Source organism: Passer montanus, unplaced genomic scaffold (assembly GCF_014805655.1).
Source record: "Passer montanus isolate IOZ18808 unplaced genomic scaffold, ASM1480565v1 scaffold31, whole genome shotgun sequence".
Taxonomy (NCBI): domain Eukaryota; kingdom Metazoa; phylum Chordata; class Aves; order Passeriformes; family Passeridae; genus Passer; species Passer montanus.
In genome coordinates this window covers 8013625-8033370 of record NW_024367819.1, presented here as the reverse complement: position 1 = coordinate 8033370, position 19746 = coordinate 8013625, and the positions used below count along the sequence as shown (strand labels likewise).

The window sequence follows — 19746 nt, the reverse complement described above, 5'->3', positions numbered from 1 at the left end:
CTTTTCCCCCCTCCCCCGGGGGGCCTTTAACTTTTGGGGGAAAAAAAAAAAAAAAAAAAAAAAAAGAATACTAATACAATTCTATTCCCAGGATTTATGAAGAAATAGTAATAAAAAACACAGAAAAATGTATGTGGGAACAGAATGTCCTTATTATTTCTACAGATGGAAACTCTAGAATCTATCAATGTAAGCTGTGACAATGTTTAACCAAATTCATTCTGAAAAACACCTAAAACACCTTACACCTAATTAAAACGCTCTGTATTACAATTTCCATCTGTCACCTATCATTCCACCCCAATGCATGTCTGAGAACACTTGCCCTGTGTTCTGTACGTTTTTCCTTTACCTAGTTGCAATCAGAAGCTGCCCCTCCTGACCCTCTCTTGTTGTAGTTAAAACCCCTTGTTTCCTCAGCCTCTTGTCACACCCCAGGTGCTCTCTAGCCACCGGCCTTCCTGGCAGCCTGCACAGAACCTGCTCCAGCATGCTCATGTCTTTCCTATAGTGGGATGCCCAAAACTGGATAGGGCCCTCAAGGTGTATCCCCAAGAGCTTCAAACAGAAGGGATGAATCACTTGTCCTGATCTGCTGGCTACACTTTCGCTGCTGCAGCCCAAGGTGCAGCTGGCCTTTGCTGCAGGGACACACTGCTGGCTCAGAGAATCACTGAGTAAGAATCACAGTAATTCAGAAAATCACTTAGGTTGGAAAAGACCTCCAAGGTCCTGAAGGTCTCTTCCTGCAAGGTTGTTTTCTATCCCTGCCTGTGTTTTAACAAGGGGGTACTCCATCCCAGATGCATTTGCAAATCATTTATGAATTTCAACTTGATAAGGTTCCATTCAGCCCTTTTCTCTAGTCTGTGCAGGTCTAGGTTCCAGCAGCCTCACCTCTTATGCATTTGACAATCCTTAAAATTAAAATCTACAAAGACTACTATATATCCTTTCACAATAAGTAGCCTAAATTAGATCAAACAATGACATCTGTACAGGAAAACTGTAATTGAAGTTTTATTTATTTGACCAACACAGCAGCAGCTGTCTATCTATGTCACAAGGCATCCCAGCTATTTCTTCAATGTTCTTGAAATGAAGGATCTTATAGGTTTATCAATTAGCCTTGCTGTACTTTTATTTTCAGTGAATTTGCAAAAATTGTATCTACTTAAGGATTCCTGGTAATAAAGTGCGAACAGCATATGCATTTCTGAGAGACATAACTTGACTGAAAAAAACCACATTTACAAAGCAGGTGTGTTTTCCACATTATTCAGTTTATTAGACTGTATTTTTGCTACTTGTAAGATACAGAAACTTCAGCATATTGCTTCAGGCACTCAGGCACAAATGCCAGTCTATTCAAGAGACTTTCAATACCAAATGTCACATCACTTCTACCAATTTCAGTAGCAGGTAGAAATTCAGTTGAGAAAAAGTCTGTTGCCTGACCAATTTGCAAACACTGTGTTCAAAGAAGAAAAGTAGGCTAGGCTTGAGGTACGCTTCTCAATTTGAATACGAAGGCTTTTTCAAAAAAACCCCAAAACAACATAAAACCAAAGAAACTGCTCAAAACCAGTGACAAAGTCTATGAAACAGAAATTTAAAGGTTTAAGGATTTGCTAACAGTACATTTATTTAGTATGTGCTTAAAATTATCAGAGGCTGAAAACTCTGGCACCCCCCCACACCAAAGGAAGTGACAGACTGATAGATCTGGCCCAGAAGGAATAAGCACTTCAGCCAGAGGAATGGAGCAGCATAGAACATGACTTGCCTCCTTATGGAATGTATAATGAAATTTTAATACTCAGCAGGCTGAGTAACGAACAGTTCAAAGTTTGCCAACAGGGAAACTGGGGAAGGGAAGAGTTCACGAGTTTTGTCCTAACTCATGGTCTAATTATTTTCTTCAGTTTTATCAGAAGCGACTTATTCTGCCTTTGGTTCACATCCAAGTACCTGTTCCTGAAAATAATGTACGCAAGGCCTTTTTGGCAAAATTCCTATTGAATACAGTCCCCAATACCCTAAAAAATAACTACAGATCAAGTATATATAATTGCAGATCAAGAATACAATGCTAAAGAAACTTTCTCAAATCTGGATGGTCACTGAAAAGTCAGCACAGCAGTCAGAAAGATACTTGACTTCATTTTGCATTTGTGTTATTTCTGAGCCTCTCTAATGAGGATTTAGAATTCTTTTGGACAGAAGATTACTCATTTAATTCATATGGGATAACAACAACCCAACAAAAACAATATTAGATTATTATTTATTTCCTCTTTGTGTCACTTGCTAAGTCTAAGGACAGTTATCTAACAGTAAGCTTTCAATGTTATCTTCTGCAAAACAGTATTTCAGCTATTTCTTGAAATGCTTTTAGCTTAAATGCTAGAAATTGCATATGTAAAATATTACAAGGGCAAATTACAGAAAATTTGTACAAAATTGCAAATTGTAATGCAATTGCAAATATTTGCATAAAATCTGTTCTGTTATTTGATTCCATTATTCTTCTGTTACTCACAGATTAGCAGTCCAATTATTAAACTTCTTGAATAACTGGAGTCTCAGAACTCATTCCAAGTCACCTGACCTTGATATCACTGATAACTCAATAGTATAAACTCATCAATAAGAAAAAAGTTCACCAAGGAAACATTACCTGCACAACTACAAATTTCCCACCCTTCATACCACTGACTGGAATAATCCTAAAATAACAGCATTATTTAAAAATACCTCAGTATTAATCAAACATATTTCAGATAATGTTCTTGAAATGCAGTCATACTATATGTAAAATTTAAAGTGCTAGAGAAGTACACTTGACATGCCAATATAGGCTGTGCTTCAATACTTATAAGTAACTTTCTCTAATGTTAACAAGTCTAGATGGTGACTTTATACAAAGTAAGAGTTTATCTTAAGGAGTTAATTCTCACGTGATTTATTAAGAATGCTTACATTTAAGTCAACTTCATGTACAGCTTCTGCCGAATTAGTGAAAGATTTTTCTGACTACTGCCATTTTTAATTGAACTTGAATTCCATATTTTTGTTACATCTTTGGTGTTCTACTGAATAATTATTTCTTACTTATGGAAAAATCATTCACTTGATTGAAGGGTAGTTTGAATTGTATAAACTAAGGAAGTGATTGATGCTTTTTGTATTTTTGCTACTATGATCACATAAAACTTTGCACTAAGCTTGGCATGTTATACTTAATATTATCTATTCATATTTCCACTGATAAAAAAGAACACATGCCTATACAACTTATTTTTTTCTCAATTCTTGAAACTCAAGTACCATCATCTTCCATTTATCAGGTTCACCGAGAAAACAAAGATACACACTTACCAAGCAGCTAAAAAATGCAGAGTCTTCACTTCCACTAAATTAACCAAGAGATCAGTTTTCTTTTGTTACAATTTCTTAAATACACTTGTTATCCTCTAAAAAACGTACCAGAAAAATTTCTTAAAGTAAACCAATGTTTACACAAAGAAAGGGACTTATATCTCCTCATGAAGATATACCTGACATTTGAAGGCAGGTCAGCAGCTTTACATAATTCATTCTAAACGTTTTAGTACCTTGAATGATAAAATTATGGTTAAACAGGTTCACAAAACTTATCAACACATCTCTACAATTAGGAAGCTAAAAATCTTCAGCTGGAAATTACAGCTGTATTGGTGGTGGAAACAAGTTGCTGATAATCCATTCAAGCTCCAGCAAATCAATGAATTCCAAATGTGACTACTATTTTGTTACTGAACAAAGAAGATACAAAATTGCAAGAAATTTTCTTTTTAGAAAGCAGGTCATAATGCAAATTTTCAAACTCTACTAAAATCTCACTCTCCCTAGTGTATATTATTTTTACCAAAAAAAAAAAAAAAATCAAACTTGTTCTTGGTGATAATTCATAACAGCAACAAAATTTAGTAATTATAAAGATCTCAACAATTTGTACATTACCTAATGCTGCTCATGCTTCCAGTTTCTGATCCAAGCTTACATCTCTCCAGCTGGCTCGCCACAATCTGACGTTCAGCCTCAAGTTCTCGAGTCAGTCTCTCAAACTGCAGTTCCTGAAAAAAGTAAGTTAAACAATTTGCTTTGACTTCTCTTGAGATTAAGAAGGGATTTCAGCACATAAAAATGAAATTTATGCAAGAATTATTAGCTTAATATCTTATAACAAAGTTTTCTTTTTTCTTTTTTTAAGTTAAAGTTAAGTTTTAATATTCAAAGTTCACACCAACTTGTTCCTTCCTTTATTATAATGATGTATGTCACAGAATAAGACTGCATATCAGGAAAGGAAATTCTAAATATATTAAATAATTTAGCCTAGAGAGTTCATGGAGCTCTCTCAGTAACATAGAGATCTTAGCAAACTGACCTGTGATCACAAATAAGCACAATTTGTGTTACTGAAAAATAAGATGCTAAATTCTGTGGATAAACTAATTTAAATTCCTGCACTTAAAAAGATAACCATCACAGTATACACTAGTGAAATAAACTAGAAGGTATGTTGATACAGGCTAGGCACAGCTTAATTTCTGCAGCTAATGATGTGCAGAAGAGAACCTCAAGTAGTTTTGGAAAAAAGTTGTGCTTAAATTCCTACCACTAATTTAATTTACTTTCTTTTATTCTATCAAGGAAACCAAACTAGTCCTACCAGATAAGATTTATCCACAGAGCTTATAAAGTTTTTTTTAAGTTGTTTTTTTTTTAATTAAAAAAAAAAAAAAAGGAAAACCAATATCATTAAAATCCCCACCATTTCTCAAAGGGCTACATTCCTCACATATTGTAGCACTAGTTTTATGAAACAAAAAAATTAAATACCTTTAGGGAGTTATGGTTATTGTAAAGGTGTTGAGTGTTGCTGCCCTTTCATTTTGCTCAGTAACTGCATCATTTTCACAGGTAAACAAAAACATCTTTCCTGCCCCTTTTATTAAGGTTTGTTGAAGGCTCAAGGAGAAATATCTTGAATCAATTTCTTAAATAATTCCCTTATCCACACAAATGAACCCATTATCTCTTTCTCCCACTTTATTTTTTTTCCTAAACCAGCCTCCCTGTAATGCAGAGGTATGGGAGGGAGTCCCTTGAATAACTCCCCAGCAAAGTCCTGCTGGGCAGAACAGCACTGGAGCTTACTGGAGTCATGACTTATACCCACCAACTGACATTGAAGGACTTAGTTTTTGATAGCAAGAAATGGTGGAAGTAGAGTAGGATTTGTAAGTGTTTATTCTAAGTCCCACCTAAAACCTCTGATCAAGTAATCAAGGGTAAATAAAGGCATTAAATTTTTCAAGTCTCTGAAATGAGGGAAATGATAACTGAAATGTAAGAAGGAACTGGCTGGTCATCATTCTGCTTAATCTAGCTGGATCATTCCCCTTTGTTTCTCTTGCTATTTTCATGAAATAATTTCTGCCCTGCACTATGAGTAAAGGGAGACATCTACATAAGTTATATTCAGCATGAAATAGCCAGTGAATACTTAAATGGCCACTGACTATGTGAAAAAGCCTGCTTAACTGTGAATTTATTATTCCAAACAAATCTATACAGAGTACAAGAATACCACTGAAAGTCAGATTGGTGTAAAGACCAAAACACCACTGTTCATTAAATGTCAACACTGCTGTAGTAATCAATAGTTAATAATATTCTCTGTACATTTTTGTAGTGTGCAGAAACAACTTTTTCACTGTTGCCTGAAAATACGATTAACAAAAATCGCCTGACAATAATCATCTATTTCATATATGCCTTCTTCACAGAGAGCATTTCTCTCACCTAAAAGAATCAATTGCCTGAAAAGCTGAAGAGACAGTTTATCGGCTTTCCAAGAGTTATTATTCAAATCTGGGTCTTGTTTGCATAAAATAAAACCCTTAATGCAGAAAGGATTGTAATAGAAATATTACTAAATTGTTGATGAATGAAAAATCAAAGTAGTACAGTAATTGCCATGCCAGTGTGCTTAAATCAAAGTGTGTAAGCCTGGAGAAATTTTGATAGTACAAAATAACCAAGAAAATCTAACTGAGCATTATGTTTACTTTCCAAATACAAGCAGAACTTTAACACCTATTCTGTGCCACTGCATTTTTTAAGACACTTGATTCTATCACAATGATACAAATTTATGCGTTGAGGATAGATTTTCACCCAGTCAGTTCAGCGCTCACCATCCCGGGTGAGGCAGGTCAGAAGTGCTCTTTGCCATGGCTCAGCACGGGCACTTGCCTCACCTGCCCAGTGAGAAGGTGCAGATGTCCCCTCAATGCTGCTAAGAGAATATTAAGCACCAAGAACTCAGGAACAAATGCTCCAACAACTCTTTATGTTGTCCACTTGCCTTCTCCTAGACAAAAAAGCACAGCTCCTTGAGTTCTTTAAGTCTAGCAGGGCTGCAAACAATGGCTCTCTAGCTTCTCCTTTTGTCCATGCTATCCCAAGCCAAATAAATACGGAAATGCCTCAATCCTATTTTACTGAAATACGTCAAAAGTAAATATTATTTTGCTGGGGTTTTTTTTCTTTCTTCACCTGTCTGGATTGTATGTCTTCCCATATTTTTTCTATACTTTCTATTTCTTCAGTTAATCACATTGGTTGACAACTTTTCCAGAAACTTCTGCATTTCCACAACAAATACCTTTTTGCTATGATTATTTTTTCCCCTGAACATTTTTTTCTCATTATTCTAATCTCCAAAATATACTTTTCTACTCTTCACTCTGTAATTTATTTTTCTTTCCTACTTACTGCTTTGTGCTCTCTTTTGCCTTCCATCTTTCTTTCATTTCCTAGTGCATTTCATGATTCATCCTCCACTAAGTCTCTTTCAGTCCTATTACACAAAGTGCTACTCCAACAAATGCCCTAAACTGATTGATTTAAGGGGTTTCTGTCATTCTCTCTCCCTGGTTCCTTGAGGAAACTCTTCTGTTCTTAAGATGTTCAAATTGATGTTTTCTGGTTTCACTGCCCACATTATTTAAGTCCCGCCCTGCAGAGATGACTAGAAAAGGGCAGTTGTATCTACGTTACTCCTCAACCAGGAAGCAGAGATCTACTTGATCACTTAAGAAAAAATAACCTTGGGTTTCTAATACATGAAAATGGCTAGAAAAGATGAACACGAAGGAACTTCTTCACTACTACCTTTTTAATTGCTACTATTTCTTACTTAATTATCTTCCGTCCAGTGCTACCAGAAGTCAGAAATGAAAGAAAGGAAACAAAAGGTGGGGAGGTGGGATATGTGCAGAGCTAAACAATTATAACTTCAAGAATTATCCTCTACATTAAATTTAATAAGCAGTTTCCTTTGGTATTTCCTCATGCCCATGAAAAAGATGCAGGTCCACAGGGTTGCCTTTGGACTGAAAAAAGGGAAGAAGAATTCAAGTAAGATTTGTGAATCTGTTTTCCCTCCATACCAAGAAAACCTGGCAAGAAACAAATTAATAAGCTTCTTTCTCTTTGTTTGGGAAGCAGTGAGAGTGACTAATATTTGAATAAATCCATATGTTTAGATTTCAAGCAGCTGTCATAGTGCAAGAAGACAGAAACCAGAAATAGCGTTTGCTTACATTTTACAAAAATAATCACTGAACCTGACTCCATCATTTGTATTATTTGTTGTGTTTACAATCATTCTCACCAGTTCATGCCACGTTTTGTTATCTTCACAACTTTCTATTATTTATCTGAATCAAGCTAATCAGAACATCAAAATTAAAAAGAAATTCCTACTCACTGATTATGCAAATCTGTTGTCAAGACAATTCAAGAATGAAGAACAGCAGAAACTACAATGCAACATCAAAATTAATTTACATAATAACATGTCAAGAGCAGCCTCAAGGACTGTGCTGCAAAGGACAATAATGCCAAAGCAAGTGCCCACACAAAGGCACTACAAAGTGCAGTGACCAGCATGGCAGTCCTTAGCACTTGGCTCCAGGAGGGGGTGTGGGAGTGGGAAGCCACCAGAGATCAGAGATAATGATGACAGTAATCCAGAGAAATCACTCAAGAGTGCAACTTGGAAAGGGAGGAACTTCATGATAACCTTATCAAACTGCTTTGAAGTGATACAAAGTATTTATCTGCTAGGGCCTGAAGTAATTTATGTTTTAAAAAAGGTACTTGTCCACAACCATGGTGGGGTTCATTTTGTAAAGCTATTTCATTATTCCAGAGATGGCAATTCAATGTATATTCATTATCAGCATGAGTTTTGTATTTTATCTATCCTCTGCAGCCGCCACCAAAGTTTCAAGCACAATATAAGACTTGAGTCAGGTCACAACATTTCGCAATGGTCCAGACACCGAATACGCAAGATGGAAATCTTCACAGCCTTTGGACAAGTTAGGAACTCCTGAGCTCAGGGCACACCAAACCAGAGGGTATTTCATTATTTTTTCTGCTTTACAGCTGATGGGCCATCTACTGTATTGACCCATTTGAATGTTGAGAATGGTAAAATAGGGCAAAAGAAATTTGGCTGTTATTTGGAGTTGATCTCATTTTACTTTGTCCTTTACAATCTTAAAGTAATCCTTCAATCCTTTCACAAGGAGATGTGTGTCAATGCTAAGCAAAAGACATAGCAAAATCAGTAGTGACAGTAAAAATCAATTAAAAAAAACTTGAAAAAAAATCTAAATTTAGGCACAAGAGACTTGCAAAATTATTGGGTTCCTAAGAATCTTTAGGTCGTGACATTACAAAAGGAGAAGTGTCTAGATTTTGATTGCAAATACATTATACAAAACCTAATTGGGGCACTGGTGATCATTTGAATCTTGAATTTTCAAATACAAACAAATAACAGCACTGATAATCCAGGTTGGGAATCCCTGGTGAGATGAATACAGTAAACCCGATTACAGCTACACAAATAAATAAATTGTCTCTGAGATTGAAGTCTTTCAGAGGAATATGTTAGAAACCACAAAACTTCAAAAAGTACACAGGTTGTAGAAGTGTACAGCATTGGCTCTACCTTTTTGTAACCTATTAAACAAGAAAAAACTTACCTCAATCAACATCACAAGTACGTGTTTATTTCTAGGCACATCCCACAACATCATGCACAATTCCTTATACTCCACATCTGTACACTCCACTGCACACCACTACTTAAGAGTCATGTTGGCAACAAACTATTTTTAACCTACAGTACCAAACACACATGAGTAGCAAAAACTGGAGCACTTACTTCCTAAGGAAAACGGCAAAACCTAGGAAAGTCTAACTTGGCAGAAATATAGAGACAGATATCATCAGACATAAACCAGACCTGACAACCCATCCTGTAAATAGAAGGAAAACAGAATATCTTCATGCTTTGAAAACAGGAAAAAAACACCACTAGCAATGCCCCTAAACATCTGACAATAAATGTTGTTCTAAAAGCTTCAAAACTGGGCTTTAGAATGTACCAATCAATACCTTTCACATTCTCTACACTCTCCATTGTAGGACTGTGTTTTCATTTGTTCTGTTCTTACCCTTTTTCACTGGATTGTTTCATGCTTCCATTATACTGAATAACATAATTTACATATGAGGGGTGAGGGAGAAATCTCACAGAAAGGTAATTACGTAAGCAGAGAGGTGGCAGATTCAGAAACTCAGTGGTGGGTATGTACGTTTTTGCAGAATCTTAATGGAGAGATGACTGCACCTATAAGCAAGTCCAAGTTTCCACGTAACCAACCTGAAGGAAGCAATTCATACACCGGAGGGCAGGACTACCATTCAGAGGAATTTTGACAAGCTGGAAGAATAGGCCAGCAAGAGTGTCATGAAGCTCATAAAAGAAAATCAGCCCTGCACAGAGGATGGAATGCCATGTAACAGTAGAGCATCTCCCCAGGAAGGACCTGGGGGTGTGGTGGACACAAAGTTATGACTTAACCATGCATTCCTGTGGTGACAATGACCAACCACTCATTTCACTGCACTAACAAGACAGCCACTAGCAGAACTAGGAAACAATTGAAATAACTGTTCCCTTTTATTTGCTACTCCTTATGCTGCATCTCAAGTACAGTGGTTGGCTTTGGGCCACCAGCACAAGACATGATGAGATTTTGAAGCAAAATCATGAGAGGGCCACAAAAATAGCCAGAAGATTAAAGCACACATTATACAAGCAGAAGGTGGAGGAATTTGGTTTGTTTAGCATGGAGAAGAGACCATCTAGGGAGGATGTCTTTTATAGAATCTCCAAGGCTGGAAAAGACCTCTAAGAATAAAAGTCCAACCTTTGACCAAATACTGCCATGTCAACTAGACCACAGAATTAAGTGACACATCCAGTCATTTCTTGAACACTTCCAGGGATGACTCTGTTCCAATTTTTAACAACCGTGCCAGTGAAAAAATTCTTTCTGATGCCCAACCTAAACCTGCCCTGGCACAGTTTGAGACTGTTGTGCCCTTGTCCTCCCACTGGCTGCCTGGAAGAGACTAATCCTCACCTTGCAATACCCTCCCGTCAGGCAGCTGTAGAGAGCAACAAGGTCACCCCTGAGTCTCCTTTTCTCCAGGCTAAATAATCCCAGCCACTCCTCATATAACTGACCCTCCAGACCCTTCACCAGTTCTGCTGCCCTCCTTGGACACACTACAGCCCCTCAATGTCATTCTTGCAGGGAGTGACCCAGAACTGAACCCAGGATTTGAGGTGTGGCCTCACCAGTGGCGAGTACAGGGGGACAATCGCTGCCCTGCTCCTGCTGGCCACAACTATTGCTGGTCCAGGCCAGGATGCCATTGGCCTTCTTGACCACCTGGACACATGCTGGCTCGTGTTCAGCTGCTGTCAATCAACACCCCCAGGTCCTTTTCTGCTGGGCAGCTTTCCAGATGCTCTGCCCCCAGCCTGTAGCTTGGTTGTCGCAGACTTCCACTTTAAGGCAATTATAGTGAACACATCACCAGGCTCTTGCCAGACATATGCAGCAAGCAGACACAGGCAACAGCGACAAGCTGCAATGAAGTAAATTCTAACTGAACAAGAGGTAAAAGAATAAACACAAACAAAAACAGTAATTTAAAAAAAGACTCCAAAACCAAACAATACATCAAAGGTAGTGAAACACTGGAACAGGTTATACACGTAGAATCTCCATTCTTTGAGATTTCAAAAGTCATCTTCACATCTGATCTAACCCTGAAGCCAGACTTGCTTGGAGCAGACCTCCAGAGTCTCTTTTAACCTATTTCCTCCATGATCCTAAAACTGATGAGCTCTGAATATTTTTTTCAAGTCTTTATACAAACGTTATTGATTAGATCAGAGGCTACTAAACTCTCTGATCATGATGATTACATAAAGACATATTTCACTTGATGTAAATGCTTGTATTTTATCAGCCTGAATTTCTCTGGCTTATTCCTTCACCTGATTTGACTGTTTTAGCAATCCAATGCTTCTTTACAAGAGATTAGCATGGCATCTAGGCTATTATGCATATGGATCATTTATGGTATAAAGAACTAGTTTGGCTGATTACAGTGTTTAAAAATAAACTATTCTTGCATTTTCATGTAAGATTACTTCAAAGAAGTCCCTTTTATATCTTTAACAACTTTTATAGAAATAAGGCCCTATTTTATTTTCTGTGCTTAGGATCCTGATACAAATATGGTAACAATTGCATTCCACAGGATTGTTTTAGCTCTCTAGGCATACTGCCCTGTTCCTCTGTGAATTGCAGGCAAGCCTTGCTCTCTGAAGGCACATTGCCCAACCGCCTGGACTTCTGTTCCTAGGGAACTTGCATTATTTCTTTTCCAACAGAATCACCAAAGTTTTTTAAATTTCAAATTGTCTTTTTTTATCCCATTTTTTCTTCTCTCTGTTTTAGGTTCAGCTTCAGTCTTTAAGCTAACTCTTTTCTTCTTCTCATTAGTTTTTACATCCCTTGCCAACACTCCCAGTGGTTCATCACCCACCACGACTGCTGCGCTATTCCACTTCCTCCCATGCAAACTGTCCATAAAGCAATAAACTGTAAGTAAAAACTTTATAGGGTGTTAGGATAGGATTAGGACTACTATGAGCTTTCCAATGTAAGTGCTGTGCTTCTCCACCCTCTGCAGCAGCAATTTAAGGAGAACATAAGATTAAACTGACATTCTACCTTACTAACTTTGACCTGCTTTAGGGCTTACTGTTATTATTTGCAAAGCTCAGTATGAGAGCAAAACAAATTGTCAAAGTGGTAGGCCTTCTCCAAGGAGAGCAAGAGAAGTAGAGCTGGAGTTTAGTAACAGACCCTGACTCTTCAGTATTACACTGGCCTGAGCTTGTAATTCTCATTTACTTCTCAGCTCTCCAAGCATATGTCTAAGTGGAAAAGGGCAATTCCATTTATAGTAGCAGCTCTTGAAGCCTGACTTCACATTTTCAGCAAATTTAATATACCAGACAAAACTGTGGACTGATGGTTTTTTACCTCAATTTTCCAGTACATATCTACAGAACAATTTTCTTGGAGATGGAAGATGCTTTATTATACATACATTTGTATAATTCAAAGACATGTGAAAAGCAAAGGAAGTTGAACAACATGGTCACAACATGTGAAATTTCTAAAAATGTCCTAGTCATTGAAGCACTAAGTCTTTTTGGTTCTGACAACATCCTCAGGTTCTAGTTTCCCTTTCTTATCTGATTAGATCTGTGCTCTGTTGGGCAATGTGCCAAGATGCCAGCAATAGCTGCAGAGCTGTCAGAGCACACACCAACACATGTGCACACCAGTGACACACACAACTTCTTGACCAGTCTGTCTACATGCTTAGAGATCTGAAGTCCTCTCCAGCATTTTATTCATGGAGTTCTCCAGTTCCCTATCTATATGTCTCTGAACTAGTTCTCCCTCCCAGAGAATACACATCATCCTAGGCAGTGGGAACAGATGGAGAACCAGCACGATAAATCATTAGCTTTACACTTGTCCAAAATGGTCTAAATGAGCAGCCAACTATTCCTTTTCTCTTCTCCTACTGGAATTGAGGAAATTATTCTGGTGAATATTTTTTTCTTTTTATTTTCCTCATCTTATAAGAAAGACTTAATTTGCAACACAGACATAGATTGTAAGTACAGCATATCCCAGAACACACTCTATAATTTGCAATAATCCCTGAATTTCTGAATTAATTAGGATACTAGATCTGAATATTGCCATGAGAAGCTATTAAAAAGCTGGTCATTAGCAAGTTACTGAGAGATTCAAAAGTTATCTAACAAAGCAAGATGGGCTTTTTTTTTTAAGACAACCTAGCACATGCAAATGAATATCTATAGGATTTTTTTCCTTGTCTTGAGACTAACAGCTTAGAAGCTTGATTTTCTGCACACTTGAGACATGGAGTTGCTACACTAAGTGAATGGGGATGGACTTTCAAATAAATAAAGGATTACATCAAAATTGTAAATTCAGCTCAAAAACAGAGAAGTTCATAAACAAATATTCTAGTATTCTAGCTGACAGTATATTGATTAGTCAAATAATTAATTTATTTCTGCTACTAAGTACTATTAAGTGCTAAAGAAAAAAATTCCCAGCATGGGCTAAAAAAAATTTGAACTCAAGTACCGCAAACCCTTGAGATTTGCACATTTTCTCTCACAGACAATTCTATGGCAGTAGCAGTTAACTTTAATAGCTTTTGAATATTTCCTCTTTTATTATATCTTTTATTACAAAGAAGAGAACTAGTAAAATAATTAGGCAATTCATTCCTTTTCTGGCTACCCTATGGAAATACCACAGTTTCAGGAAATTCCCAACAGATTCATATTGTTTCTTATGAAAGAAAAGAGCAATTAGTAATGAAAATGTTAGTTTTAAGAAGTATCATTATGATCTTATTCTCCTGATTTCTAGTATGAATAGCTCATCTTTTGAACAAAGTAAAAACATTTTCATAATGAAATTATAGTCTAAAAATCACCTGTTTGAAAACAAATAGGTAAGGAACATGTACTTCAGGGTAATATTTGTCATATGGACAAAGATGGGTAGGGAAAGAGCTTAGAATCTGTAAAACAAACTACCTCACTGAATAAAAATTCGTTTTTTGACTTGACATATGGGTTGATGCAGTATTGAGTTGGCAGAGATGTAGTTTGAAAGATGGTTACAAAATGCAACAGTTCTGGGATTCTTCAATTACCCCAACACTTGGTACAAAAAAAGAAATAAAGTAACACGACAACGTGGCACATAAGGTGAATTTTGGATATCATCATATATAGATGCTTGGGATGCATAGGAAAAAATTAAATTCTTGACTTGGTCAAGCAAGACAGTTTCATATTTTGTGGTTGAGAAGTGACCCTAAGTGATCATTCTGTCCTTGAATCCAACATCCCCATAGAAAGCAGAGCATCTGCCAGTTAGAAGCCACATAAAAAGAGAAAATTTTAAGAAAAAATATTTTAAAAATTGCTTAAAGCTAAAAATAAAGAATTTATAGACAGTAGGGAAACTGATTGTTGGAAGTGTATGATGAATATACAGAATCAAGGCAGTGTATCAAGAAAAGGTCAAGATACAGAAAGTTAGGGCAAAGGAAGCTGTTACTGAAAAAAAACCTTTTTCTGAAGGTTGAAATCATCTTCAAGTAAAGAAAATACAATAGCATAAATGTTGACATGTTAAACATAAAAAGACAAGACAACACAATATGATTTTAAAGGACAAATAGCCAAAAGCATCAAAGCAAACAACAAATATTTCTCCAAATGCATCAGGAGCAAGAATCTGCCTGGAGAGTCTGTAAAATCACTGGTAAGAATATAAAAGGGTTCACTGAAGAGAAACCAAATGAATCCCTCATGGAAAATTCTCATGCTAAGAAATCACTGAGGGAGTCTTATCAGCAGATCTGCCTGAAATTGAAGTGAATAGGTCATGAAACAAACAGACAAAACAACCTGTAGCAAATTGAAGATCAGATGGTATTTACTCAGTAGTTCTAAGAAACTAAGAAATACACAGCTTAAAACTGTAAGACACTGAATGCAATGCCAGTTTAAGGGAGATTTAGAAGACTAAAGACCAGCAAGCTAGATAGCCTTACTAGGCAAATTATCAGAGTCTGTAACACAGAACAGAATTCATGGCCTCTAACATAAACATGAACAAGTTATCTAGAAGGCTTCTGCATGGATAAGGTCTTTCTTAAATAGGAAGTCAAATCAGGAAATAAAGGGTAAATTCTCCCAGCTGAAGGTGCCCACCAGTGAAGTTCTGGTGCCATGTTCCACACTGTTTAATACATATAGAATGACTTGAAACATGGAATGAGCAACAGGTCAACAAAGTTAGGCAACAATAAAAAGTTACGGAGGACAGTAGGGCTGAACAGCAACAACACTTGACCCTTCTGTATTATCATTCACTTTGTTGTTTCTTTTTGACACAGTTTTGGGGCCTGACGTTATCCAAGAAGAGAGGTTGAGTGCCTCAGCTTTTTCTGTGCCATTTTTTATGAACTCACTGGCCCTTAGCAGCAACAGAGCTATATCCTTCTTGTACTTCTACTTGCTAACATACTTGCAGAAAGTCTTACATTATTCTTATTATCTCTTGCTATTTTGAGTTCCAGCTGAGCTTTTGCCTTCCTAATTGCATCTCTGTACACTGAAGCAGTACCTCTCTATTCATCTTTGGAAGCTTGTCCCCTTTTGCACTGCTCCAGTGCTCCTTTTCTCATTTGAGCTCTTTTGGTAGCTTGGTGCCTTTCCAACTGATTTCTTTTTATGTCTGCTCCTTTTCCTGCTTAGGGGGATAGACTGCTCTTTTGTACTTCAAGAAGCAGCTGCACTGGGAAATCTCCCAACATTCCTGAGCTTCTTTGCCATCCAAGACAGGTTCCCATTGGATCCTTCCTAGAAGTTCCCTGACTGAGTTGAAATCTGCTTTTCTGAAGTTCAGGTCTTTATTTGATTGCTTGTCCTCCTCAAGTCTTTGGCCTCTATGCTCTTACTGTCTCTGCAGCTGCTGTTGACACTTTTATCTTCCAACAGGTCTTTACTGGTAAACGTTCAGTCTAGGAGAGCACTGCTCCTAACTGGTCCATCTACAACCACATGAAGAAGTTGTTCCCAACACATCCTGGAAATGTCCCAGATTGTTATGCACCACTGTGCTGTTTTCCCAGAATGGTTGAATTCCCTCATGAGAACCAGAGCCTGAGGCGTCTTGGAAGCAAAGGTTCAATCCACATCTTCTTCCTCACCTAGGTCCATAGCAGACACCATGACATTTCTCTCAGTAGCTCTGATTTTGACCCAGAAACACTCTACTGGCTTGAAAACAGATGAAAGAAGATTACTCTTTATGTAACAGGCATGCTTTTGATGGTTACTAAGTACATCATAACTTCAGCGGGTCATGGAAACCTGAAAACAGGTGGCTTTTGAGTATTAGAAGACAGTATCACATATTATGGCCCTGCACTTACTCTTTAGTCAGCATATACTTGATGTCATCAGTGAAGACAGTTCATCCGACCAACAATGGCTGTTCTTGCTAGTGAAACACACACTTATGGCCACCAAACAGACACCAGAAAATATAATGTATCAGGTTTTTCTACAGAAGAATAGATTTTATCCTTAAAACATCCAGATTGGGAATCCAGGCTATTCTTTCAATAAAAAATGAAATATATCTTACTAGATTTTACAGTAGTTTGAGAACTATTGAGTTCTCAAACAATCAGTCAGAAAGATTCCAGATTTGTACTACTCACTGTAAGTAAAGCAAAGAATAGAATTATATAGTTCAATAGAACAAGAATAGTTAAATACACTGGACTGGATTTGTGGTTATGCCTCTGGGAGTTCAAAAACACAAGCAACACTTGCTGCACTCCAGAATGACCATGCCTCACGAAGACAATTGTGCTGCTTCCACAATTACAACACAGATTTCAGTTCAAAGACTGCTCAGTTGCCACCAAAATGATGTCGAGGAAACTGTCAGTAGACTAAAACGGAGAGAAGCATCTCTACAGGGATGCTCCTTACAGAAGGAATATCAAAATTACTGCTATGATACAATTATAAAATAAGAGAGCCATAGGAATCATTGTTACTTTCATTGATTCAGGGGAAAGAAAAGAGGGAAGAGACAGTGAGTAGAAATAATGAATGAATAAATTTGTTGTATGACTTCAATCAGAATATTTCATTGATAGTATTGTGAAAGTCACCTGAAATTTAAGTCTTTATTACAGCAAAACACAGTCATCAAAACTGCATCTATCCCTGTGGAACTGGCTTCCTGCTAGGAACCTTCTAGCAGCATTGATAACAGGTCCAAGACCTGTTTCAAACAATGCATATTACTAAAGCCCCTGTTTCCAAATGCAGAACAAGCAGGGAGAAGTTGCAGCTCTCTCTCTTTTTTTCAGGAAAAAAAAAAAGGTTCATGATGTCACAGTATTGAAAAGGAAAGGCAAAGTAAATGGAAACAAGCCATGCATGCAGAATTTTAAACTCAGTCTTTTAAGTGAATTTAATGGCAGAGAGGCAATTCAAATTAATTTCCAGACATGGTTTCTAGGCTGCAGTTCAGAGCCATGCTGTTCTTTACCCTGCCTCCCCATCTTAAATCTGACATCTCTTCCCCCAGTGGGAATTTGGACTGGGTAAAATGAGGCCTCTCTCCTCCCCACACCTGGCAGCAGCTGAATGCCATGCATATTCCCTCTCCTATAACTCCAGGCACGGTTTCCATGACAGCAACAGGAAAGCCATTCCAAACTGGTCTGGGAGGGAGGGAGCAAGAATCACCCTTCCAGCAGAGCTCCCTCTCACCTCCCTGGACAAGGCATTCTGAGAAACCAGGGACAAGAGAGAAGCTGATTGCACAGCCTGGGGGGGACTGAGGGCCCAGCAGCACCATGCAGTCTGAAAACCTCTCTTTGTGCCTGGTGAGAGTTGCTGAGGTTCAAACCCATGTGATGTGGTGGATGGAGTGCCCAGTTTTGCTGGTATGTGGGAGCAGATCTGGGATGGCCAGAAAGCATTTGGGTCTCCTGTATGGCAGATGGATTTCTGGCCATTCCATGGCTGAGGGGAAGTAGACATATGTACCTGCTAAAGCAGCATGAGAACCTTGTTTTTACTTCACAAATCAGAAATACCAAACCTGTGGTACCAAAGTTTTAGCTGTATTTTTCAGCATCTCAGAACTGTGAATGTGTTGGGATTACTTGTCAAAGCCATATGATTTGCACAGCCAAACATCTCAAAGACAGAAACGAGATGTGATGTGACACTTCTGAATGATCTTCACTAGTCTGAAATAATGAGAATCTGGAATTGCAATCTCTGCTTACACAACATAACTAAGATGCAAGATTACTCTGCCTGTTTCCAATCCCCAACCTGCTCATAAAACAGGATGTAATGCATCAGCAGTAGACACATGCCCTGAGCATGCATGGCAGGTACCTTTAAAGGATCACAGAAGTGTGGGGGTAGGCAGGGGCCTCTGGAGGCCACCTTGTCCAATTCACAGAGGGCCACACTGAGCAAGCTGTCCAGGACCACGCCAGGTAGCTTTTGAATATCTCTAAGGAGGAAGAATCTACAATCTCTCTGGGCAACTTGTTCCAGTGTTCAGTCACTCTCCCAGTAATGGTGCGTCTCCTGGTGTTCACACAGCACCTTCTGTGTTTCAGTTTGTGTCCCCTGGCTCTGGTCCTGTCCCTGGGCACCACTGAAAAGAATCTGACTCCCTCTTCTTTGCACCCTCTGTTCTGGTGTTTGTACATATTGATGACTTCCTTCCTCAAGCCTTCTCTACTCCAGGCTGAACAGTCTCAGCTCTCAGCCTTTCCTCAAAGGAGAGATGTTCTCTTCATCATCTTAGTGGCTCTTTGCTGGACCCCCTCCAATATGTTTGTATCTGTCTTGAACTAAGAAGCCCAGAACTGGACCCAGTGCTAGAGCTGTGGCCTTACTAGTGCTGAGAAGAGGAGAAAGATCACCTTGACCTGCTGGCAACACTCATCCTCCTAAGGCAGCCAAGGACTCTGGTTACCTTCTTTGCCACAAGGGCACATTTCGGTCTCATGCTCAACTTGGTGTCCACTAGGACCCCTGTGGGGCCTTTTTTGGCAAAGCTACTTGCCAGCCGGGTGGCTCCCAGCGTGTACTGGTGCATGGAGTTACTGGGCTTAGCTCTGTCTGAAACAAACCTTACCAAGGTTACTGAGGCAAACACACCATCTCAGAAGCAGCAAAAGTTGACCAGACAGTTGTCAGGCACACTGTACTAGGTAACTTTTTTGTGTCATCATAATTACTCTCCCTCTCAGATCACTTCTGTAGTAAAAGAGAGATTTTCTAGACTTTTTCTCTGTCTAATCAGAGTGAGAGGTGTAGCTTCTTCCTAGCGCACCTGAGGGTTAGAATGGGTAAGATATCAGATTACATCAATATAGGAGAATATTGTTTTATTTACTGAATTGGTCATAGATGGTTCAACTTGTCTTACCTTACAAAGTTTATTCCTCTCATCTCACAGACACTCTCATTTAAATAGCCTGCACCATGCAAAACACTAACTTTCCCTAGTCTGACAGCTGCACTGGATACAGTCCTGAGAAGCCTCTTTGCTCAGTAAG

General features: G+C 38.2%; 1 protein-coding gene across 6 annotated transcripts in view; it reads right to left on the bottom strand.

The window, feature by feature from the left end:
- CTNND2 (catenin delta 2) overlaps window positions 1–19746 on the bottom strand; it is a 646153-nt gene that overhangs the window by 395295 nt on the left and 231112 nt on the right. For all 6 annotated transcript variants that reach the window (XM_039714844.1, XM_039714847.1, XM_039714842.1 and 3 more), the window contains one exon: window positions 4006–4118. In XM_039714844.1, the coding sequence (XP_039570778.1) occupies window positions 4006–4118 (113 nt within the window). The remainder of the gene's footprint in view (window positions 1–4005; window positions 4119–19746) is intronic.